Raw genomic sequence first — 24,487 nt, forward strand, 5'->3', positions numbered from 1 at the left:
TTTACTTAAACTCACCTAGTGATATTTCTGGTTTGAGCATCTGTTTTCAGTCTCTATCATCACCCTCTCAGGTGCATCTCAGTATGTACATAATGGTGTTTGACAGCTGTTCTTTGGTTTTAACTGCAGTTCCTCAACCAGTCCTGCTATCTGCTGGTGCGTCTAAAGCCCATGCTCTGCAAGTATTCAGACCTGATCCTGTTCTACCTCACCGTTTCACTGGCATCTCACAGGAGTACTGGAAAATTGCTTTCTGTTCTAACTAGCATTTTTACAGAGCTTGCCCAAAAGGTAAGTTATTAGAGATAACAGTGTATATATGGTAAGCATATATTTAATGTATACAAAAGTCTTAAGTAGAAACTAAGCTGAAAGATGTCCTTACTACTACAGAAAGTTTTGACTTGCTATTTGCCTTTGTAGGGGTTTTGCCTGCCAAAAGAATTACTTGAGGATGAAGCTGGAGAGGGAGCAACACAGTTTCACGATTACGAAGACGGTGGTATTGGAGAGGGGGAAGGCAAGAAGGATGTAAGCGACAAAATAGAAAGTGAAGATCAGGCAAGTGTTTGGGTTCTTGTTTAATTCAGATAAAACTGAAAAAGCCCTTGAAATCCACATTGTGGATGTTTCCGGTAAAAGAAACATGAAGTTACTTTCAGTCTCCTATTTAGGTTGACTTTTATCTTTGCATATAAGCTTATAAGTAGTGCTGTGATACTTTAAGTAAGCTTTAATATATAGACAACACCCATTGTAATTTTTGGCTTTACCAATAATGCAGATAGAAGACAGTTTTCAAAAGGGGGAAGAGAAGGAGAAGGAAGATCCGGATTCTAAACCAGACATTGAAGGAGAAGACAATGCAATTGAAATGTCAGAAGACTTTGAAGGAAAAATGCATGATGGAGAACAGGAGAAAAAAGGTTTGGTCCTTCCACTATGGCAAACTTATAAAAACTATCATAGATCAGTCCAATAATGGTTGATACTTTTATATAATGAAGCATATACTGAAAAGTCAGCGATAACAATAGAGTAGTGCCATTTGTATATGAATACTAAGAAGTATCACTGTGAATGCAAAGAAGCGTGTAAAGAAAATACTGTCTCTCTTCCGTCACTGTGGTGGTTTTGGAATGAAGGGAGACAATCCCTTCTTCCTCTTGTGAGCTGACATATAGATGCATTTTAAAATTAGTCACTAACTTTGTGGAGCTTTTGAAGATCACCAGAACACTTGAAAATATGGTTGTAGTTAACTTCAAAATATGGCTAATGAAGGTATTGCTAACTTTTAAGCAATGAAAAAAAATTAACTTTACCTTTTTAAAATGGAAAAAATAGCAACATTTGGATTCATTCAAGTTACTGCTCACTCAAAAGGTAGCAGTTCTTCACTGTAAATGGTAAGAGCTCTAACATCTGAAACTAATGGGGCTTACAAATTACAGTAGTGTTACTGTACTTTCAAATCTCTGACAAAGTGCCAAGAATAAGTTCATCTGCACAAGAAGGGAAATTCCCAAGCTAATAAACAGATAAAGTGGAATGAACCTTTCCCCTCCCAGTAATGCCAAAACATTTTGAAAATGGAGGCGGGAGAGGGTAAGGAATAGAGAGTTTCAATCATTCAAGTTTTGCATGTGGAACTTGTTAGTTCGAGGGAGAGAATGCTCTGTGTCCGTATGTCCAAGAGAACACTCTGAACCACATAATTAGGACCCGGCTCTTCTGGGTGTTAGTGCACTCATGTCTTTTCAGCATCGCTTAATTAGCCTTCTCAATTAGGGTGATGAAACTAAGGTGCGAGTACCACTGCTTGCTTGTTTCTGAACAAAAAGGTTAATTTTATGTCTTCTGTACTGAAACACATCCTGAACTGTACACAGAAAATGATGAAAACTCAGATGAAGAGGAGGAGCTGGATAAGCAGATGGGAAATCTTGATAATGCTGAAGCTGATGATAAACTGGATGAGAGGCTCTGGGGGGATGAAGATGAAGATGATGATGATGAAGATGCCAGCAGTAAAGCAGAAGAAACTGGACCAGGCATGGATGAGGTGAAGAGAAAAGGGGTGGGAAAAAGAATATAAAAGGAATTAAACTCTGTTAACTTGATGTGACCTAGACCACGAACTCCCTTGCATAGCACTTGGTCTTGGAAAAGGACAATTTGAGTATATCACAAGTTATTTAGTGTTGTCATTTTTTCTGTAGGAGATGTCTTGTCACTCAGACTTTGAGAAGCGTGTACCATAATTGATTTTCTTTTGAATTTGTTTGCTAATAGGAGGATTCAGAGCTCGTTGCAAAAGATGACAATTTGGGCACAGGAAACAAGGATAATAAAAAAGATCCTCCCAAGGATGAGCAAAAAGAGCAACAAGAAGACGACAGTGGAAACAAAGAGAAAATCCATGAACAAATTGATGAGGTAAAAATTATTTGGACTACATAGAGTATCTTGCTGTTAAACAATAGTCTGTTGCTCACATCATGTGTTTCTGAGAATTTGAAATGCTCTTTATTTCGTACTGAAATGCACTGAAAAAAGTTAGTGCATTTCAGAGCCAAAAATAAACCATATTGTATCCATTGTATTGTATGTATATTTTCTGATCCATGTTATCCAGAAAGATTTTTTGTTTGCACTAACCTGAACTTGTAACAGCCACCAAAACAGGCTTTACGCTGACTTGATGTTTTGATGGACAAAGCTTAAAAGTTCTTGTTCTGCTGTATTTAGTAACAGAAACATCTTAAGCCGGTGGGACTTATCTATATACAGTATGCTTGAAGATTCTGCATAGTATGCAAGGCTTCATTTACCATCTGCAAGACTGCAGATTCTGTTCAGAATCTTTCAGCTAGGAAAACTGGATTCTGAACGCAAAAGATGCTGTTTTGAAGAAGTAACAATTTTCATAAATGCGTTTGCCAAAATTAATCTTTTTCTCCTATTTATACATAAGGATTCGTACCACAGGAAATTTTGTTTTTAACTGATCAGAATGTAATGGTGTGTGCAGTATTTCTGTGTCCTAGAGAATTTGAGAGTATCTTATTTCTCATCTTTGCCTTTCTTCCCACTTACTACGTACCTGTTATTCCCTCCCCGCCACCCCACCCCCCCGCGTTCTTTTGCTGACAGCGTGAGTATGATGAGAACGAAGTAGATCCTTATCATGGCCAGCAAGAAAAGCAGCCTGAAGTTGAACCTTTGGACCTTCCTGATAATTTGAACCTGGAGAATGATGAGAAGAGTGATGAGGAGGAAGAAGATGAAGGTACAGCTGAAAATCTCTGTACAGATTCCCAGATGAAAGCCAAATGGAAATAGGGAGAAACAGTCAGATAATGAGCCCTTTTTCTCTATAGAAAGAAGAGAGGTGGTGGTAGGATTCTGTATAATAAGGAGCTGCAAATTCACTTCTGCATATCAAAATACCAAGATACCAAATACAGGCCAGATAAGCACTCAACATTACAGCGTTTTCCTTTCTCCCTTTCACGCACACTGTGGAGGAGGCCTTCTCATGTTATCCAAGTGGTACACCCTAATTTATGCTAGAAGCTCCTTATTTCATTGTCCAGTTGCTTTTGTGGTTTCTGTTTTTTCTATGATACTTAGAAGTATTTGTACTCAAAGTCAACTGACCCTCAAGCATATTAGGTTAAAAGAAGTTAATAGGAACTCATCCTGCTATATTGTTAGTTAGAAACCAATTGTGACTTAAAGGAATTATCTGCCATAGAAAATCGTAGCTTCTATGTATAGAATTCTCAGTATTTTCTTTAAGATTTTTTGGTAGGCTGGGCAGTTTTATTCCAAATATCTATAATATTTACTGTCTCTGTACTTTACGGAATGTTTTGTATACCTTTCTGATTTTTTTTAATCCAGAAGAAAATGCTTTTGAAGTAGATGAGAAACCTGTTGATTTAAATGAAGCAGAGAAGACAGAAGAACAGAATGAGGGAGATACTGGTGAGACACAAAGAGATGATCAAGATGCAGAACCAGCTGAAGAAGGCATTTCTGAAGATAAAGAGGAGAAGGAAGATGAAGGGGACAAAGACGCTGATGATCAAGAAGAAAATGCAGGCAACACTGAGGATGCAGCAGAAGACGAGGGGGAAGAGTCACAAACACCCGACGAGGAAAAAAATGAACCTGCTGAAGATAAGGGAGTCCCTGCTGCCGATCAAGGCCTTCAACCTCAGGTAGACAGTAATAAATAAAATCCTGATTTTCTTTCTTTGTTTTTAATTACCTTATACAAGACTTAAGAAATGGATGTGTTCTATGATGCTCTGAAACAAATTAGACATAACACTTTATTAGGTGTAACATTAGTGAGAATCTTCATCAAGATAAGAGATGTGCTTACTATTAAATTGGTGTATCTCTGTCATCTGTATTCCTGTTATCTCCTTAGCCTTCTGTTTCCCGATGTTTTTTTTAGAATGTTAAAATAAACGGATCTTGTTTCAGGAAGAAGAGGGTAAAGATAATTCAGAGGTGGATGAGCAGATCCCTGAGTCTGAGGAAAGAATGGAGCATGAAACACAGGGGCAAACCGGGCAAGAAAACCTGCAGAGTGACAGCGCTGTTGAGCTGGCTGGAGAGGCTTCAGAAAGAGACCAGTCTAAAGAGGTAAATTGCAGGGAAGTGTCCTAGTTAAAAACGCTGAACTTCTGAATATGTTTTCAAGTACAATCAAGGAATTGCTGCCATATATTTAAAAATTGCGTCTAAGATTCAATTTTTAGAACACCAACTATAAATTCACTGAAAAAAATAGAAGAGCATGTTAGGTACCTTCATAGCAGTGAAAACTGCTTGGTTAGTGTAGGCTAATTGTTGAGCTGCAGAACTATCCTGTCTGCTCTCCACAATACTAATACTTGCAGTTGTGAGCTGTTTGTCATTCGCAATAGAAGGTGGCACAGCGTTGCAGTTTAACTGCTCAAATTTGTCTACAACAGTTGTTAAATCCCTTTTCAGTTACCATTCCAATTTTTTTGGTCTCTCAGGAATACGGAAGTGGAGCTTCAAGTGCTAATCAAGCAGAAGGCCATGAATCCACGCGCATGGCCCGGATGGCTTCTCAGAAGCAAAGCAGAAAAAATACCCAGGTTCATTTCTTCTTCTTCTTCTTTTTTTTTTTTTTTTTTTTCAATTTGAATGTCTTAAAAATTAACCAGCAAATAGGCCGGACTCAGTTTCTCCTTGTTAGAACTCTCGTTCTAATCGGTGTTTGGCTGCACCTCACTTGAAGTTTACAGTGTTAATTTGTTCTTTTCCAGAGTTTCAAGAGGAAACCTGGCCAGGCAGACAATGAGCGCTCAATGGGAGATCACAATGAACATATCCACAAGCGACTGAGAACCATAGAATCCAGCAGTGAAGCAAAGCAGAATACAACTCAGCCAAAACAAGATGTGGAGGAGGCTGATGCATTTGAACATATTAAGCAAGGCTCTGAATATTACGATGCACAGACATATGGTACGGTGGTATTTCTGGGTGTAAAGAGTTGTTGTTGCAGAAGCAAATCCTGAAGCACTCCTACTTACTGTAGTTTTTTCCCAGTACAATTTTTTAAAGCTACATTTAACAATCCTTGCTTTGGTTTAAGATGTAGCACCATTTCACTACAATAAATGCTGCTCTTTGGCAATCAGGTTCAAATTAATGGTAATGTTTTTGAAAATACTGAATTGATTCATGAAAATGGATTTTAGTTCAAGAAGCATTTTTAAAATCAGTTCTCTCCAAATCTTACTTCAATTATTTTGAAGCCCGGACTGCTACCATGCATGCAAAATACTTGGGATAACAAAACAGGTTCTTTATTCTTTTATCAAACAAATTGATTTTTCTTTAAAAATATTTCTCTAATCTGAATTTAATTAAATAAATTGCTTTCTATTAAAGTAACTAGTCTGTTTTAACCGTCAGGTTTTCAGGGCGATAGCTCATTGACACAACATGGCACAGCACAGTGAAAGATAAAACTGCGGTTTGAGACAATAGCTCAGATGTCTTCTGAAGGTCACTAAAACTGATATGCAGTGGCCTCAGAATGCAACTTTTTTTTTCGTTTTTTTTTTTTTCAACTTCACTACTTTTCCTTCCTCTTTCCCCTTAATATAAGTATTGCTGCCGTTATACAGATGTAGCTAGCAAGGAACAAGAGAAACCTATTATGCCTCTTGAAGAAAAGGAAGAGGGAGACTCTGAAGACACAGCTATGGAAACAGAAATACAGGACAATGAGGATCTCAGAGCAGTCGACACAGAGGAGCTGAAGCCAGAAAAAAAGACATCTACTGCTGCTAAAACTCCTGGTACATTAACTTAAAACACATTATAAACTTATGCTGATGTGCATCTGTAAATGTATATGTAGGTATTTATATTTGCATGTGAGGGATGTGTATATGTTTTATAAGACTAAAACATCTGCTCTTAGTTGACTTTTTTGCAGCAGTATTCTTATTCCTGCCTAGAAACCAGCATTACCCTTTGCTGAATTGGTTGAGTGGTAGAGGGGTTTGCTGCCTTCTTTCAAGTTAACAATCTCTAATCTTTATTTACTTCTTTGAAGAAGTAAAAAGCAAATACTTTCCTGCTGCCAATTCATTTAATTAACTGGCACGTAACAATGCATTCCAGTGTCACCGGCATCAGCACCACATAACTCAACTTCTTTTTGTGTGTAACTTCTGACAAAACATCAAGAAGTTGAGGAGCTGGTCTGAACAACATCTGGTGAAGTAGCACTGAAATGTCACTGTCTTCCTCAAGTGGAGGAAGACACTTCCTTCCTTTCTTCTCAAGTGGAAAAGAAACGAAACAAAACTGAGCTGCCTAACAGAAAATGCCTATCAGATGCAAATGGTCAGTAGAGGAGAAGATAGGTCAGCCACACAGCTCACACAAACAAAATAAGCTAGATAGAAATAAATGTCTCTCGCCAATTGCAACAAAAGTATTTAATTTTGATGAATCTAAGTGAATGACACTGCAGCTTGGAATTTTGAATAGTTTTCTTATCAAACAACACAAAAACTGGCTGGAGAGGGGAGATGAGTTTTACCAGCCTGAATTCAGCGTCTTGCCTCCCACTCCCTTCAGGTTTAATCTCTTCACTTAAATCTCTTGCCAGACTCATTAGCTTTATGGTACAGGCATGCATGTAATCAGTCTGTTTGTTTTCTACATGATTCTCTAACAGTATGTTCTGAAAAACTACGATCTTTGAAACATCTCCTACAATGTCATACTTTTTTTTTCCTTAGAATAATTCTTTAAAAAGGAGTTGTTAAACAGTGTAGTATAGTAGAAACAATAATAAAAGAAAATCTTTAGTCCATTCCTTTATTTGTAAATTGATTTCTGATTTATCAAAACTGTTGTGTTACAAAACTTGAGAGTTAAAGATGAGATAAGAAAAGATTGCCATTATTTTTTTAATTATGATTTTCTGAGTGTTCTCAAATTGCTCTATACCTTCTGTCACTCTGTCAGAGATGGTATGAAGGTTAAAAAAAAAAAATGTACTTACTTCACCAATGGAATTTTCAGATGTTAAAGATCTGTTCACTAGTATTTTGTTCATTTGGCAAGAACATTAGAGACAAAAACAGTTTGCCATAAGGAAATGCAGAAATGCGTATTTATCTTTTCCAGTGAGTTGCAAGGCCTTGTATTCATCCTATTCCTAGACTTGATTGTCTTAAAACTTGTGTGCTTTTCTTAAAAAAAAAAAAAAAAAAAAAAAAAAAAAAAAAAAAATCTGGGTTTGCACTACAAACATGAGACACTTTGTAAAAGAATTGAGATACAATATTACTTCTTGTATTATGTCTGATCCACAAAGTTAGTAATTAGTTTTGTGATTATAGGACCAGGTGAAGTGGAGCCAGAGATCCAGACTCTTGACTTGGAGGATGTCAATGACTCTACAACAGAAAAGCTGCCAACGGTGACCGAAGAGAAGCCAGAGAGAAGCAAGGACTCGACCATACATACAGCCCATCAGTTTTTGATGGACACTCCCCAGGTATGATATCGAATGTGTCATCTTACAGCTACAGTACTAGAAACAGTCTCTTTTATTTGACATGTGTTAATGAACCTCCATGAATGCAAAAGTTTATAATTACTTTCATTCAGACAACTCATTCCGCTCTGAAAGAAAGTAACACACAACCAACTATTGGATATGCAGCTGAATGGTGACTTTAAAATGATAAGTCCTCCCCATCCTTATGTGTGAAGGCTCTATCCTGACTCTTTTTTTAAAAAAAGAGAAAGAAACCCCAAAAAAAAAAAGAAACCCACAAAACCTTTGTTTTTCTAACTGTCAAGAACTGTCTTGCTCTGATGAATCTGTTGATCAAATGCTTGGGTAGAGTGGAAAGTGATGGGCAAGGCTCTGCGGCCTGAAGATAGAAAAAGGATTCAGAGTAATGATAGAGCTAGGCATTAGTGACTTTAAAACACTATTGTGAACAAAGAATTCAGCTCACTTAATTCATCACAATATATTACTTCCTCAAAAAAGCTGATTGGGAGTATTACAGAACCTATGCAAGCCTTTTATGAACGTCTCAATTAAAAAAATATTATCATGGCCTAGAAAATCCTAGAGCTTCGTGTAACACTCGTAGTTTCCCAGTGCAAACTGTTAGTTTTATTTATCTTAAAGAGCTATGGCATAAAAGCAGTTAATGGTGGATAGCCAGTTGATAAAGTAAGAATATTTTCAGTGTTTATTTTTTAGAAGTATTGACCGTTCATGCTTATAATGTTGTGTTCTGAGTACATACTTGGAGGGCGGTATTTTACTGTTTCTATGCAAAACACAGAAAGGATCATGTGCCAGCTCTACCTTGTATTTCCATCTTAACGCCCAATGTTGCAGCTCTTCGAAAAAAGGCTGCTCAACACAAGAGTGTTCTCCTGTTAGAATAGTTAGGTGCCTTTTTTTGTTGTTAAGGGTTTGGGTTTTTTTCAATTGATACGCAAACCCTGAAACAGGAGGGGGAGCTCTTGCAGCATCAGTTAAAGAGAAAGGGAGAAACGATATGGGGGGGGAAAAGTGCAAATTCTCAACTTCTAGTAAAAGGAAGGTAGGGAAGAAGCCCCCCTCCGCGTACATTCTTCTTTCATTCCTTAAACCTGCGGTAGGTGACGAGAGGAACTGCTGCTGCTTCTTGAGGAATGAGAAGTTATTGATACCACTGAGTTTCCATTCATAGGTTTATTTTCCTTAATCCATAAACCTGCAGGTTATGCAGATCATATACTACTGTTTGGCTAAACTATGGTTTCACAAGTCAGGAACAGAAGTTGCCACTGAAAGCACAATATAAGTAAAAGAAATGTAATAACGCTTGGGTGTCCTTTAACAGGATGGTTTATCAAATACTATTTGCTGGCAGGTAAAGAGGAAGATGCCATTCAATTCTTTAAGTGGTTTGAATTAAGCTTTTAAACAAAATAAAATTAAGTGAAGCAGATTACGTTTCGGAAGACACTAGATAGGTAGTATTCAATAGTTTGATCTCCATTATACTGTCATTAAATCTGGTGTTTGTCAAGATCATGTCATTGAATTATCTTGAAGTTCTGTACTTGATTATTTTCAGTGTCTGTATCATAGATGTTCCTAGCTTTGTTTCTATGTTGATTGTGTCACAGATGCAGGTATTTGTGGGGACATATTAACACTTCCTGTACATGGGAGCTATTAAAAAAAATGGATATTTAGAATCTTAATTTAAGTTTTTTTTTTCAGGTATTTTTGTGTCTAAAAGAATAAGAACAATGCATTTTTACTTAGTTTGCTATAGTCTGGGGATCACCAGATGTATGAACTTATTTTTCTGTCTCATAAATCTCATAACTGCACTTCTAGCACATCGTTAGAGATCCTGAAGAGCTAAGAAAGGAACTTGAAAGGCAACTGGAAGCCTGGCAGACACAGCAGTCTGGAACTCCGGATGAGGTTTGTGACCTCGTTTTACTATAAAACTGTCATAAGAATCTGTCATTGCATTATTTCATCTTGTTTTACTGCTGAAGCATTGAGGAAGCCAAGCAGGCTGGAATCTAAATATTCAAAATAGCATGATTTAGATGCTCTTTTTGTTGTTACGTTTAACTTTATTCTGAAAAAAAATTACATTATTCTTAAAGCAGGACGATGTTTCAGATTGTTTTGAACATGATGTGTGCTATTTGCAAAAAAGTTACTCTGCTGATAATGACTTCTAATACTTGCATCGTTAGAAACGTTTTTCTCAGTCCTGCCACGCTCCTTCCGTTTTGAGTTGTCATCTGCATTTATGTGCTGGACACCACTTTCACAAAATTATGATGGGCAGAAGCCGTCTCCTTCAGTTGCAGTGCTGGAGTTTGAGCTACCCAACAGCAGAACCAGAATATGCTACTTGCTCTCACTAGCCTAATCATGAATTGTAAACCATATTTGGAAGTAATTCCTGAATGAAATTGCCAGTGTAGAGGCTTAATGCTTTTGCTGAATTTTAATTAACGTAAGTAATACGATTTGTGATGGCCGATGGAGAACCTAGCCGACTCTTACGGCTTGCCTTGCTGTAATACCAACTATCCGGTGGTGGCCGTTACAAGATTTTCCTGTATCAACAGCAACACCAAAGTTCCTTAGTGTACTCCTAGAGGAATGGTCATTGCACACTGTAGCAGCAAGGAGTATGCTAAGTTGAATGCCAATTGTCATGTTTATTGAGTGCTCACAAAACACCCTCACGCTTCCAGCTGATAGTTACCTCCCCCTTGGTACACAGAGGTTTGTTTAATTTTTTCATGCAGCGCTTCCCGTTTGTGTTTTGTTTTGTTTTGTTTTTTTTTAATAATTCACTTTTATTTCTTTCTGTGATGTATGGTGTTTCAGGAGAAGGAAGCAGCACAGTTGTGGCAGAGATATGTAGTACTGACAGCTCCTCTATCACAGCAGCTTTGTGAACAGCTACGACTCATTCTGGAACCCACTCAGGCAGCCAAATTGAAGTAAGCTGAGTCTTTCTGAGGCTTCTAGTTTCTTTAAACTCCTGGTTTTGGAGGGCTTTAATCTCTGTACAACTGCAGCTCTGTGTTGTTCTTGCTTTATAGCAGTTATTCTTCTTTGCAAATGCATTCATTTTACTTTTCTATGGGAACACTGGGTTATTTTATGAAATGGAAACGTGATGTAGTAGTACATACCCATCCTGAGGATATTGCCTCCTATTTTTATTCTCTGCAACAGGTGATCAGACCAACTTAAACTCATGAAGTGCTGCTGAGTCAAAGATTGTTAAATGTCAGAATGCTCTATGTTGATTTTAACATTAAGTGATTATTTTTATTTTTTTTTAAGAGATCTAGACTTATTTAAACTGGAGGAGTCTAAATTCAAGGTCGTCTTTCCATTTTAGGCACCTAGATTTAAGAACTTCTTTTGAAAACACTGAATATCTATGTTGCATTAAAAATGTGAGAGTTTTTAACTCTTTACCTAAATATGAATATCAGAGCTACTAATTTTGTTTTTATTACGTCTTACAAAATTTTGTTGCATATGCTGCATAGGCCAGGATTTCCAGAATGAGATATTTGCTGATGATCCCTGTCGTTATGTCATCTTCTTAACTTTCAGAGGAGACTACAGAACAGGAAAGAGATTGAACATGCGCAAAGTGATTCCATATATTGCCAGTCAGTTCCGAAAAGATAAGATCTGGTTGCGAAGGACCAAGCCCAGTAAACGACAGTACCAGATTTGCTTGGCTATTGATGATTCCTCTAGTATGATAGACAATCACTCTAAACAGGTAAAATAAAAACCTTGGAAGGAGGATGAAGAAACTATACCTTGATGATGAATATGTCAGTTGCTGACTTGTTTCACACAGAACTGGTGGCTCTTAGAAAGTCTGACTCTGGTGATTCTAGAGCAGTTATTTTTCTGGTCCATGTGCTTGAACTCTTGTCACTTCATGCTTAAGAGATTTGTTACTAAAAGATGAGTGAAGGGCCAGGCTGGATGGGGCTTTGAGCAGCCTGGTCTAGTGGGAGGTGTCTCTGCCCATGGCCGGGGGGTTGGAGACAGATGATCCGTAGGGTCCCTTCCAACCCGAACCATTCTATGATTCTGTGCAAGTTAGCTGGAAGGAGGAAATGTTAAATTTGTTAGAGGTGTGCATATCCACTGGAAAACTACTTTCTGTAAAAGGCCAAAACTTGCTTTGCTGTGCAATTCATTGGAGGATTAAATATTGGTTCATCATAGCTCGTATGTAAGGGTTTTATTAAAAATGGGTGTGTCTTTCGAAAAAGTTACTTCGGTGTTTACTTCCTTAGCCTGCCTAAAGTGGTATCTCTAAATCAATCAGCTGAAGCTCTCAAGTAGAACTAGTGTATCTTCATTGCAATGACTATATTGCATAACTATAACAGGAAAAAAAGATAAGAAGTCTCTTCATTTATTTTGCTAGATGATGAAAACTAATTTCAGTAACATTACTTGCATTTAATACCGAGCTGTGAGTAAAACTTGGAATATCGTATTTTTGATGTAACTTTTTTCTTCAATAGCTTGCATATGAATCCTTAGCAGTTATTGGAAACGCCCTGACTCTACTAGAAGTAGGACAAATTGCTGTGTGTAGGTGAGTTTATTTGAAATCTTGACTTTTCTTTAGTGCTTCAGAGCAGAATGTAAGTATACAGGTTTCATACTGTAATTTTTTTCCTCTTTTTTTTAAAGCTTTGGAGAGACTGTTCAGCTGCTGCACCCCTTCCACGAACAGTTCAGTGACCAGTCAGGGACACGGATATTGCGTCTTTGCAAATTTCAGCAGAAGAAAACAAAAATAGCCCAGGTACAGGAGAATGCCTCTAGATTTGCAAATATTTTCCAGACAAGACATCAGCAGTTTCATGATCACTTTGTAATGTTTACTGGTTGGTTGTATTTGAGAGTGTGATAGCTGGTTAGGTAGCAAAGAGATAGAATGGTCACAACTTTTAATAGTAAGAGTGTTTTCTCACTTTGTTCTGATGTGTGCCACTTCTAAGCATTCGCCTTTCTCTGTATTGGGTCTAAAACAGTATTTTGGGTACAAGCTACTGGGTACCCCAATGCCAAATAACATCAAAGTTTGTTGGAGTTTAGGAGGTTTTCATGCCATGGATTCCATTGTAGTAGTAGGAGGAAGAGCTTTGTATGTTTGTCAGACTTGACTGATTCCTGAAGAAAATAACTTTCTGTAGTAATACTTCCTTGACAGCTGCAAAGCCTTCTTCTTTTAGGAAGGTTTTTGTAGTCTTACCTTTCCAGACTTGAATAAGATCTTCTGTTAATATTAAATGGAAAAGGAGGAGATCCAAATAGCTCAACACTAATCTTATAAACACCAAAATTGGGAGGACTTGACAGTTGATGGCCTTAATTTTAATGGGGAATATGCACCTAGATACTTCTGTTGCAAGTTGAAGCCAAAGAAGTTTAACTTAAGAATAGGATGTTTATTTTTAATGACGCCACTAATCACTTGAACAATTTACTGATGTTTTGATGACTTTGTTAGCATTGGAAAAAAATTTAAATCCAGATTGAAGGTTTTTCTGAAGATTCTCCAGTTCAAAAATACTTAATAAATTTGAAGCAGGAGTTAATTTAGGAAAATGCCAAGGACTGTATCTTTGTAGGTGGTCAGACCTAAACTGTCTTGGCATTTAAAATACAGAAACGTGTTCTTTAAAAATGTTACCATTAAGTTTATTATTTTATGATGAGATAATGTAATGTTCTTATTTGTTTCCTCTGCAGTTTCTAGAATCATCAGCCAATATGTTTGCTGCAGCACAGCAGTTGTCTCAAAATATTAATCCGGGTGAGCTCTTTTTTTTTTTTTTTGTTACTATGCTTGTTGCCATGGCAGCAGAATGCTCACTACAGTCCCAAAGCAATATCCTAGCAGCCAGAAAGACTCCTAGCACTGAGACATCACTTGCAATTAGGGCTTTGGGTTTTGCTTTGTCAAAAGGAATGTTTGGTTGAAATTTAGCTCCAAACCCAAAACACACCTACTTCATATTTGTCAATAATGCATTGAAATTTTGTTTAAGGCTTTTTAAAAGGGCACACATTACCTGCCTCCCTTTACATCATGTTTCCAGATTGCATTTAAGTCCTCGACACTGCTTGCTTTAGAGCATTGTCCAGCTTCCTAGTGACCGTGACTCCCTAGGCACTTCTGCTCTTGCTTGAGAGCTTGACTTCTGTGGGTATCCAGAAGCGCACTGTTTGAGGACAATAAGCGTCTGCCTCCTACCTGCCTCTCACTGTGGTGCAAGTTTTAGTCATGAGCTGCTTGAATGTCCCAGAAAAGCTGGAAAGCTTGTTACCTCATGGCTGACCCCTAGTTAGCCTAAAAGGCCGCTATGTACTAGTTAAAAGCTCGTCATGGTGGCACCCATATGTTAAAAAAAAAAGTTCTTCTTGTTGAAGTACTCCAAGAAATACTCGAAGAAGTACTCCAGTTCTGGGCCCCTCTGTACAAGAGGGACATTGAAGTGCTGGAGCATGTCCAGAGGAGAGCTACCAGGCTGGTGAGGGGTCTGGAGACCAGGTCATATGAGGAGAGGCTGAGGGAGCTGGGCATGTTTAGCTTGGAGAAGAGGAGGCTGAGGGGAGACCTCATTGCCCTCTACAGCTACCTGAAAGGAGGTTGGAGAGAGGTGGGTGTTGGCCTCTTCTCCCAGGTGAATAATGACAAGACCAGAGGAAATGGTCTGAAGTTGTGGCAGGGGAGGTTTAGATTAGATATTAGGAAGAATGACTTTACTGAAAGAGTGGTCAGGCACTGGAACAGCCTGCCCAGGGAGGTGGTTGAGTCACCATCCCTAGAGATATTTAAGAAACGTCTAGATGTGGCACTTCAGGGCATGCTCTAGTGGCAGAGATTGTAGGTTGTTGTTTGTGGGGGGTTTTTTTGTGGTGTTTTGGGTTTTTTTTGGTGTGTATGGTTGGACTCAATGATCTCAAAGGTCCTTTCCAACCATGAAGATTCTATGATTCTATGAAATGGACAATCTGGGATTTATAATCCACAAGGTGGCCAGGCTGTCAGAATATTGCTGGTATTTCCCTTGTAATTAAAGGGCGATAGATACATAACTTTGTTAAAACTTCCCTTTGGAGGGATATACCTCTGGCTCTGGGGGCAATGTTGTTCAAGTAACGTGTCTCCAGAAGATGTTTGGTGCTGAGGAACAGCATCTGTGCTGTGTATGTTTCAGGAGGTCTACTTCAGGCTCGCTGGACTGGTCCGAAGGGCTGAACGCCCTGTAGTGGTTAGACTGCCTTGACTGTGCCTCTGGAGCCTGGCTTCTGGTTCAGTGTCCTCCAAAAGTAATCCACAATTGTTCTCTGATGGAGGCCAAGTCCACTGGAGTGGGGACATCAGGGAAACATGTTTCAAAAGCACAGTCTTAGTCCAAAGTGACAAATGCTGATACAGATGCACCCATAAGTACCTGCTTCTGGAGGAACGGATTTGGACTCTATTTCATTGCAGCAACTGAGTGTGTCTAGCGTCTGGACTCTTGTAATTCAGCCAATATTTAACTCCAAGGCACTTACCAGGCAAGAAAGACCATGACTCAATTCGTTTAAGCATTTACCGTGTTTTTCATCCTTGATTTAGGGTACTGATGTACTGGTTCTTTTTTTTTTCCCCAGTTATTCTCAATGGTATCACACAGTGGGAAAAACTGCCTTTCTTGACCCACTTGTAACGGCAGCTTAATGTTAAGTCACAGAATTCTATTTGATAAAGACTTAATTTCTGTAGGAATACTCTGAGGGTTTTTCCATTATACCCACAGGACTAACAATAAAATAGTCTGTTTGCCTTTTAAATGGATTACTCTAACTGGAATTTAAAATGTTCTTTGTTCCCAGAAACAGCGCAGCTGCTTTTGATTGTATCTGATGGAAGAGGCCTTTTCTTGGAAGGCAAGGAACGAGTGACAGCAGCAGTTCAAGCAGCTCAGAATGCCAATATCTTTGTTATTTTTGTAGTGTTGGACAATCCTAATTCCCGGGTAAGTGAACACAGGAGAAGTATTCAAGTGCAGTGAATGAGAAACAAATCTTTTTCTTGTCTTTTGTAGTGCTTTACAGCTATCTTATCTTTTGCAGATGTCAAAGATATTTAGCCCAATTTCAGTTTTTCACAACATCTGTCAGATCTGTGATTTCTCCCTACTTGGCTTCTTCTGTATTAAAAAAATCCCAACACCTCAGCTTCTAAGTAAGAAAGCCTAAGTAAGAGCTCCAGTCCTCAAATGTAATGGTTGTAGATTTTGGCCACCAGAGAAGTAGCTGGCAGGCTGACAAATTCGAAGTTTGAGACATGCTTTGTTCTTCTCAATTTTGATTCAAGTTGATCGTTTCTGACAGCAGTCTCCATTTGATATGGCAGCTGGAGACAGTATGAGATTAAACATTAGACAGAAAGGAGTGCATGAGAGTTATTTAGTGCCTGAATAGGGAAAGCTGGGTACTGTATTTGGTAGCTGTGAAAGAAAACTTTTAATTTCTTTGGCTGGGAATCTGAAATATCTGGGAGCTTTTCAGGGAGACTCTGTAGTGCAGTAAGTGAGCAAACTTAAGCCTTGCTTTGAACTAAGTGAAGACTCTGATTTTGTAGTTCATGTTTTCTTCCTATATCTTTATTTTTCCATACAAAACTGATCTGCTATATTCATTGTTGAAAAATTAATTCTCTTGCTGACAAAGTGTTATTAGGTTCTGATGAAACATAATGTCAAACAAAAATTCTGGGCACTGAAATGTGGGTTTTATAAGCTTTATTAATTTTCTGAGCTGCTAGACTGAGCAACTAAGAAGTTATTTTACAAGAAGCACAGCTGGAGTTTAATCTGATTTTTGTCTTTATAGTATTTGAAATATTATAAAATAACTTGCTAAAGAATCTTGTTGTATTCGATCACTGTACAAATGCAGGTTGAACTTTTAGCCCTAAAGAGCTTACGGATGACGGTGTGCCGGAAAGGCATCAAATGCATAAATAAAAACTAAAGCGATAACAGTAAACTCAAATTACAAAATACTAAGGAAAAGTGGGATTTATTTATAGAACTTGGTATTGAAGAAACTTAAGCTTAGTCTCTTCTAGCCTGTAATTCATTGATTAGAGCACTTGTATCTAAAAGGGCAAAAGCATTTAACTGCTTTGTTTTCAGCTTTTGATTTGATTTACCCTTGAACACTTAGGGCTTTTAACCTTAAAACTCTCTATTAACTTTTAATTTAACAGAGGAGGAATTATAAGTGTTTGAAAAATACAAGAGTAATATCAAAGGCCTGTAAAAGATGCATGTGGTTTAGTAATCCGATGAATTCTCTTTTACAGGATTCCATTTTGGACATTAAAGTACCTATATTCAAAGGACCTGGAGAATTGCCTGAAATCCGATCTTACATGGAAGAATTCCCATTCCCATTCTACATGATCCTTAGAGATGTGAACGCGCTTCCAGAAACCCTCAGCGATGCCCTCAGACAGTGGTTTGAACTGGTGACTGCCTCGGACACTTTGTAGACTTTGTAGACAAAGTCAGTACCCGATTGCTGCTAAACCGCTGAAATACATGAAACGGCATTTCATCGGAGAGTTCCTAAGGCCTCTTTTAAACTAGGATTAACGTGCGGGAGCCGCCCTTTGGCGGTCAGACGGCCTGAGAACAAAATGGTTTAGGTGCATTCTCCCACGTTTGTCAGAGGAGAATTATGCAATGGTGAGACTGTCCTCTTTCATTGCCTGTTCCCACAAATAGCAAAAACTTTCTTCAACTTCTCTTGTAGTAACTTATTACTTAAAAAAAAAAAAGCTATTTGTAATGTTCACAGAGGTAAAATTATTTGTACCACTGTCTGTTGCAATCAGAAAAATCAGTCTTGCTTCTGGGAAGGCATTTCTGCATTAGAAGAACTTCAGGTGTCCTGCAAAAAGGCATTCTTTAGCTTCACCCGTGTGGCTGGTGCCTCATTGGGAAGGAATTGGGGGAGCAGGGGAAGCAAATGGTTTTAAACAACCGAAAAAAATAAGTGAATACTTGAAACTATTCCACAGTTAAACACGTTCTGTTTAATCATTGCTGATTTTTGTCTGACAATATCAGCAGGGATTTCTATGAATAACGCCATATGATCGTTCCCTGTGCTATCAGTTTACACTGTGAAGTTTGCCCCTCTGTCCAAGGCAGACATTGAGGACCTTTCATTAATCTGATGTCTTAGAGCACGGACATGATTTTTGATTGCAAAAGCTATGCATCTTATATTGTCTGTACTAATAAAAAGAGGTACCACTGTTTGTACTAATGATGCCTGCTCTTTCAGTTGATCAAAGCTTGAATAAATTAACCAAATTTGGCAGATGGAAATGCTGTGCATTCTCTAGCAGTGCACAAATGCAAATTTTGATATGAAAACATACTGTGATTTATGCAACTTCAGCAGCTCTTTTCCTTTTATGAGGATAACGCCAGCACAGGGTTTTGATTTGGGGTCTAGTCTTTTGACTTCTCTCAGTGAAAATCTGAAGGGAAACTTTGTTTAAATGTTCTTGGTCTAAACTCTTTGAAGAACTTCTTCGCGTACAAAAGTTGAAGGTGTCTTGTTCGAAGTGTGGTGCAGCTGATCAGAAAACGGCTGGAAATGTGGGTGTAATCCCAAAGATGTGATTGTTCTCTTTGGCTTCTAGATAGAAAAACCTTACTTGAAGAATTGTTGTAGCTGTTCTGAGAGGCAGCAGTAGCAAGACCCAGGGATGTGAAATGGCCCATCAGGGTTGTTTCTCATATTTGGCAGCTCTGTCACAGCTCGCTCACGATGAGCAAATTTCAGAACTGAGAACTCAACAGGGGAACTCTATCCCATCAGAATTTAAATGTCAGGTACTATATAATATCCTTCCAGGATACTTTTATCTTTAGATTTCTCTTACACATCTATACAAATGCTTACGTGCTTTGGGAAATCGAACTGTGGAAGTAGTTGTGTTTAGTTCATTAGGTAATTCTCCAAAATGTACTTCCATTTCAGATTTATACTGAATACGTGTAGTAGGAAACTTGGAGAAAGTATTTTAGAAACTAAAACTTAAGATTGCAAGGATGTACTTCAAATGCAAATTATAGTTTGTTGCAGGGATGTCATTACAATAGAGACACAATTTTATCAGCAATGCTTACTGCACAAATATTTAAACAAAAGTTATTTTTTTCTCTGTCTATAAGTAACAAAAAAATTAACACTGTATTTGGTAGAAGCAATCACTACGTAACACAGAAAGGAAAGGCATTGGTACCGTGAAGCACATTGCTGAGTTGGCATGGTAAGAATGCGAGACCACAAACTGAAATTTAGCTGAACTCTGACCAAATAAAGGTAGAAAGAGTAAGGGTATCTCTCCCCAGTCGACCACCAGAGACCCTTGAGTATGTGCAAATTGTTGTACAAGATATTGCTTCAGATGTTATTATAACTAGTGTTGAAAGCCTTATGTGTATTCTCATGAATAACAAGGATCCTATCCTTGAATTTATCAAGCATGAGCTAATGAAAACAACTCATCGAGGGAGGCAAGTATTGTATCATACTCGAGGAGGCACATCAAGCATAAGGACCCTGAGGATGGTACTAACCTACACCTTTTGAGAAGTTCAGCCAACTTGGCAGCAAAGTGAAAATTCTTAGTGTCCTAAGCTGAACTATCTTCATTATAATACTAAAAATCATGCCCATAGATCAAGACGACCCTTGCCCAGGTGAAGACCCTTCCCTTGAGCACAGGTGGTAGCTACAAGTTGATGGTGTAATTGTATGTAAATTACTAACCAATGAAATATGGGTAGGAGGTACTGATATTGATGTTGTAAAAGGTGTGTTAAAAATCAGGTAGAGAGTGCTGATGGGTGTGCATGACAGGAGGAGAGATGCCCCATGCACTTGGTGCTGTAAGTAAACTAATGTCGGCTTTCTAAACTACAGACTCAGTTTGGAGAGTGATAGTTTTGTTACGGATTTTGGTAACGGCATCAGGGAACTTGTTTTTTATCTGCAAGCCCAGCTCTGTGTCTGTATCCACTGACACATCGGTGCTAAAGAAACTGTCGGCGCCTCGCACCTTTGGCGACAATTAGATGTCTGGGCAGAGCCACAAGTACTGAAGAAGACGCCAAAGGTAGTTCAGTGTCCTGTAATTGCCTAGATAACTTATGGATCTTATTGCACTGCTTTAATTTGATCCTACCGTTAAGTATGTCACTCTTATAGCTATGTCGGCCTTCAAACCACAGGCCTTCCACCAGCCCTTACCTGCGATGCCAAGGTATCACAAAGTGACTTGGGTGCTTGTTTTGGTGGTGGAGGTTGTTTGCAGTGGTGGAAGAAAGTAAAGGAGACCTGAAGTAACGCCTCACTGCCCCTGACTGAAGTACCTCGGGCTGCCCGCAGCCAGTCACCAGGCACCCGCAGCTCCTGCCGGCCTGAGCTGGGCTCCCCGGCAGCTCTGGACCACGAGCACGCTTCCTCGCAGCGGGGCCCGCAGGGCTGAGCCAGCGCGGCCGCGACCAGCCTCCCTGCGTGAGGGGGGTGCCTTCCCCCCGACCGACGCGGCTGCCGGGGCAGCGGCCTCTCCCTAACTGCAGGCGGACCAGAAAATGGCGGCCGCTGGGCCCCGCCCGCCCGGGGAGGGCCGGACGGTGACGGCGGCGGCGGGAGAGGCGGAGCTGTGCGTCATGGCCGCCAGCCGCCTCCCGCCCGGCGCCCTCAGCCTGAAGCAGGTACGAGCGGGCGGCTCTCGCCCGCCTGGTGCGGGCCCAGCGGGCCGTATGCCGCGGCGGGGTCGCCACGCGTACAGGGGCTCGGCCGGGCAAATGGCAGCAGCGAGGCGGGGGGAAGCTGTGGGCTTCGGGGTGGCCGGGAAGGCGAGCGGTCACTCGCCCTTGTAACGCTCCGTGGCGCGTTTTGTGTGTTCCTCTGTGTGAACCCCCGCGGCAGGGGGTCGGTGGAGGTGGACGATGTTAAAGGTCCCTTCCAACCCAAACCATTCTATGAAAAATGCCTTGTCCTGGGGCCCAAGGCAGTACTGCATCTCCCATGAAAGGCGATGGGGGAACCTGGTGTTTGCTTAAACGTGGTGTTCGCTTAGTTTTGTTTAACATCTTTATCAATGATCTGGATGAGGGGACTGAGTGCACTCTCAGTAAGTTTGCAGATGACACCAAACTAGGTGGGAGTGTTGATCTGCTTGAGGGTAGGAAGGCTCTACAGAGGGACCTGGACAGGCTGGATCAATGGGCCAAGGCCAACTGTATGAGGTTTAAAAAGGCCAAGTGCTGGGTCCTGCATTTCGGTCACAACAACCCCGTGCAGCGCTACAGGCTTGGGGAAGAGTGGCTGGAAAGCTGCCCAGCAGAAAAGGACCTGGGGGTGCTGGTGGACGGCCAGCTTAACATGAGCCAGCAGTGTGCCCAGGTGGCCAAGAAGGCCAACGGCATTCTGGCTTGTATCAGGAATAGCATGGCCAGCAGGAGCAGGAAAGTGATCGTGCCTCTGTACTCGGCACTGGTGAGGCCTCACCTCGAGTGCTGTGTTCAGTTCTGGGCCCCTCTGTACAAGAGGGACATTGAGGTGCTGGAGTGTGTCCAGAGGAGAGCTACCAGGCTGGTGAGGGGTCTGGAGACCAGGTCATATGAGGAGAGGCTGAGGGAGCTGGGCATGTTTAGCTTGGAGAAGAGGAGGCTGAGGGGAGACCTCATTGCCCTCTACAGCTACCTGAAAGGAGGTTGGAGAGAGGTGGGTGTTGGCCTCTTCTCCCAGGGGAATAATGACAGGACCAGAGGAAATGGTCTGAAGCTGCAGCAGGGGAGGTTTAGATTAGATATTAGGAAGAATGACTTTACTGAAAGAGTGGTCAGGCACTGGAACAGCCTGCCCAGGGAGGTGGTTGAGTCACTATCCCTAGAGGTGTTTAAGAAACGTCTAGATGTGGCACTTCAGGGCATGCTCTGAAGGGCAGAGATTGTAGGTTGTTGGGGGGTTTTTTGGTTGGTTTTTTTGTTGTTGTTGTTGGGGTTTTTTGGTTTTGTTGTTTTTGTGTGTGTGTGTATGGTTGGACTTGATGATCTCAAAGGTCCTTTCCAACCTTGAAGATTCTATGATTCTATGAAATGTGCCTCAAAGCAGACAGAGCCACTAAGGCTGTGGCTGTCCTGGGGCAGCGTCTGGACTCCCCTCTCTCCTTCCCAGTTCCTGAGGCGGCAGCAAGTCCTTCAGCTCTACAGGAAGATCCTGCGCGCCATTCGCGAGGTCCCCGCCGAAGCAGACCGCCACTATTTAAAGGACTGGGCCAGGGAGGAGTTCAGGAGAAATAAAGACGCTACAGAAGAGGTGAGGACGGGACCCTGCCTCCCCCAGCGCCTGCTTCGACAGCGAGCGCTGTGCCCCGCTCTGCTGGGCCGCCAGGTGTTGCATTGTAAGTGTCGCCTCTGGGCTGGTGGGAAGGCCACTGTCACTAATTTCTCTGAAGGAGCATTTGTGCGAAGAACTGATTAAGCATCTCTAAATATTATCCCCCCTGTTAGCAGTAGTAAACGTGTCTCTGACTTCCAGATAATAATCTGGACTTAAAAAGCTAAAACCCAAACAAATCCTACTTGCTTAAACCACGAATCAGAAAAATTACATAGAATAGTATTAGCTAACTAACATAACATAAACTTATTAACTCTCAGGCTTTATTATAGCTTCTGTTTTTCATCTTTTAATTTCAATTCTATTCAACGATGCTCATCCAAAATCAAATTGGATGGTTGTGGATACGAAGCGTGTGTGAAATGCAGAAACCTTGATGCTTCTTGAATGGCTCCTGTCCTTTGCCTTCTAGTTTGTTCCCTTTTCTCGCCAGTGCTCAAGGAATTGGTGGCTGAATCATGCAGATAAAGCACTACAGGACTTTTAGATTAAATTAATGGTGAGAGAAGCAACCACTTTTGTTCTTTAAATCCTCTGCCTTCGTCATGCCCCTGTGCAGTTGTCACTATTTACTTGCAAAGGCGGTAGACACAGAAGCGTAAAGAAAACATTATTACACATTTGAACACAATTCAAAACTGAGTTTTAAAGTAAAGATATAACTAACCCCCAAACACATCATTAAGGAATTGGAGAAAATTTATTCACCTGGTTTTTAGCTATCTCAGTGACTATAGTGTTACTTCACACAAAGAAATAGATCACAGCAATGCTGCTGAGAATTGTGTATATTTGAATGTGTTAAAATCTGCATGCTCGTGTAAAACCTGTGCCGCCTACAGCCCTTCAGCTCAGGAGAGTCCCTTTTGTTTTACAGGATGCAATCAGGATGATGATTACGCAAGGCAACATGCAACTTCAGGAACTTCAGAGAACACTTAGACTGGCAAAATCCTGATCTTAATTTTGTTGACAGCTGGACTGTCATCTACTGTTTAAAAAAAAAAAAAAAAGGAAGGTATTTTTTCCCAGAATGCGGTTGTAATAGCGGCCTTTGCTGATGACCCGGTGATGTTTGAAGGCGGAATCTACCACAGTGGGGGGGTTTTGTTTGTTTGTTTTCCCCTTCCTCTCCCTCATGTGTGGAAATCACTCAGACACGAAGGACTTTTAAAGAATTGAAAAGGTGATGTAGCGTGTGCTCTGGGAAAAGCAGAAAGCACCGAAAACGGCAACAGCAATGTTTTGCCCGGGAAATGGAAAATAAATATAAGCCAGGTTATTTTGTCTGTTTTCTATTGTGGCTACTCTTTAAGTGGTAACATTCATAGTGGTAACAGCTCTTTCCCTACTCTGCTGAGGATTTTTACCAGCATTTGGGGTTAAAAAAGCATATGGGATAAACAAATGGGCCCAAAACAAATAAACACAATAAAACATTAAGAAAATGTTTTGTATTTAGATGATGATTTTCAGTTGGTGATGTGAATAAAACTCAAAAGGGGGAGGTCTTTGTAGATGAGAATGAGAGATTTTAGCCCCAGAAATGCTTGTTAACGGGAAGTACCTTCAAGTTAGTATTTAAAAGGAAAGATACGGTAGAATTACAACTAGGAAATGCTAACTGTGAATGCTGTGGTCTGTTTTTCCGCATGTCATATTACTCCACTTTTAATTCTCAGTGTGCAAATGTTCTCACCGTCCACTGAACTGCCATGTATTTTTTATTTTTTTTTTTTACCCCCACATAACTTACAACTTAAAATGCCGAAGTGGGTCTGGGAATTTCTCAACAGAACAAGCCAGACGACAGTGGACAGAGACCTGGCTGTGCAGCGGCTGTGTGCAGGTGAGGCTGTGGTCTCAGGA

The 24,487-nt window shown here is 40.2% G+C and overlaps 2 protein-coding genes across 2 annotated transcripts in view; both read left to right on the forward strand.

Annotated features, from left to right (window-relative positions):
* MDN1 (midasin AAA ATPase 1) overlaps nucleotides 1-18,514 on the forward strand; it is a 105,158-nt gene extending 86,644 nt beyond the window's left edge. Inside the window, exons 83-102 of the mRNA XM_074581141.1 lie at nucleotides 130-291; nucleotides 424-561; nucleotides 785-926; nucleotides 1,893-2,065; nucleotides 2,296-2,439; nucleotides 3,157-3,292; nucleotides 3,910-4,229; nucleotides 4,501-4,662; nucleotides 5,043-5,144; nucleotides 5,316-5,517; nucleotides 6,186-6,359; nucleotides 7,920-8,077; nucleotides 9,938-10,027; nucleotides 10,958-11,073; nucleotides 11,702-11,876; nucleotides 12,640-12,713; nucleotides 12,812-12,926; nucleotides 13,877-13,940; nucleotides 16,013-16,155; nucleotides 17,490-18,514. Coding sequence (XP_074437242.1) covers nucleotides 130-291; nucleotides 424-561; nucleotides 785-926; nucleotides 1,893-2,065; nucleotides 2,296-2,439; nucleotides 3,157-3,292; nucleotides 3,910-4,229; nucleotides 4,501-4,662; nucleotides 5,043-5,144; nucleotides 5,316-5,517; nucleotides 6,186-6,359; nucleotides 7,920-8,077; nucleotides 9,938-10,027; nucleotides 10,958-11,073; nucleotides 11,702-11,876; nucleotides 12,640-12,713; nucleotides 12,812-12,926; nucleotides 13,877-13,940; nucleotides 16,013-16,155; nucleotides 17,490-17,678 — 2,979 coding nt within the window. The 3' untranslated portion in view covers nucleotides 17,679-18,514. The remainder of the gene's footprint in view (nucleotides 1-129; nucleotides 292-423; nucleotides 562-784; nucleotides 927-1,892; nucleotides 2,066-2,295; nucleotides 2,440-3,156; nucleotides 3,293-3,909; nucleotides 4,230-4,500; nucleotides 4,663-5,042; nucleotides 5,145-5,315; nucleotides 5,518-6,185; nucleotides 6,360-7,919; nucleotides 8,078-9,937; nucleotides 10,028-10,957; nucleotides 11,074-11,701; nucleotides 11,877-12,639; nucleotides 12,714-12,811; nucleotides 12,927-13,876; nucleotides 13,941-16,012; nucleotides 16,156-17,489) is intronic.
* A 2,257-nt stretch (nucleotides 18,515-20,771) lies between these two features.
* On the forward strand, nucleotides 20,772-23,898 carry LYRM2 (LYR motif containing 2). Its single transcript, XM_074581159.1, has 3 exons — nucleotides 20,772-20,925; nucleotides 22,394-22,534; nucleotides 23,496-23,898. The coding sequence occupies exons 1-3, from the start codon at nucleotides 20,803-20,805 to the stop codon at nucleotides 23,574-23,576; spliced, it is 345 nt and encodes a 114-aa protein (XP_074437260.1). The 5' UTR covers nucleotides 20,772-20,802; the 3' UTR covers nucleotides 23,577-23,898.
* Nucleotides 23,899-24,487: the final 589 nt, after the last annotated feature.

This window comes from Larus michahellis, chromosome 3 (genome assembly GCF_964199755.1).
Source record: "Larus michahellis chromosome 3, bLarMic1.1, whole genome shotgun sequence".
NCBI classification, from domain to species: Eukaryota; Metazoa; Chordata; class Aves; order Charadriiformes; family Laridae; genus Larus; species Larus michahellis.

What these genes read in the sequence shown, in the direction of transcription:
- LYRM2 (XM_074581159.1), top strand. Translation starts at nt 20,803, where the DNA reads ATGGCGGCCGCTGGGCCCCGCCCGCCCGGGGAGGGCCGGACGGTGACG. An exon ending in GCGCCCTCAGCCTGAAGCAG is followed by an intron (nt 20,926 to 22,393) that starts GTACGAGCGGGC and finishes TCTCCTTCCCAG; the next exon opens with TTCCTGAGGCGGCAGCAAGT. An exon ending in ATAAAGACGCTACAGAAGAG is followed by an intron (nt 22,535 to 23,495) that starts GTGAGGACGGGA and finishes TTTGTTTTACAG; the next exon opens with GATGCAATCAGGATGATGAT.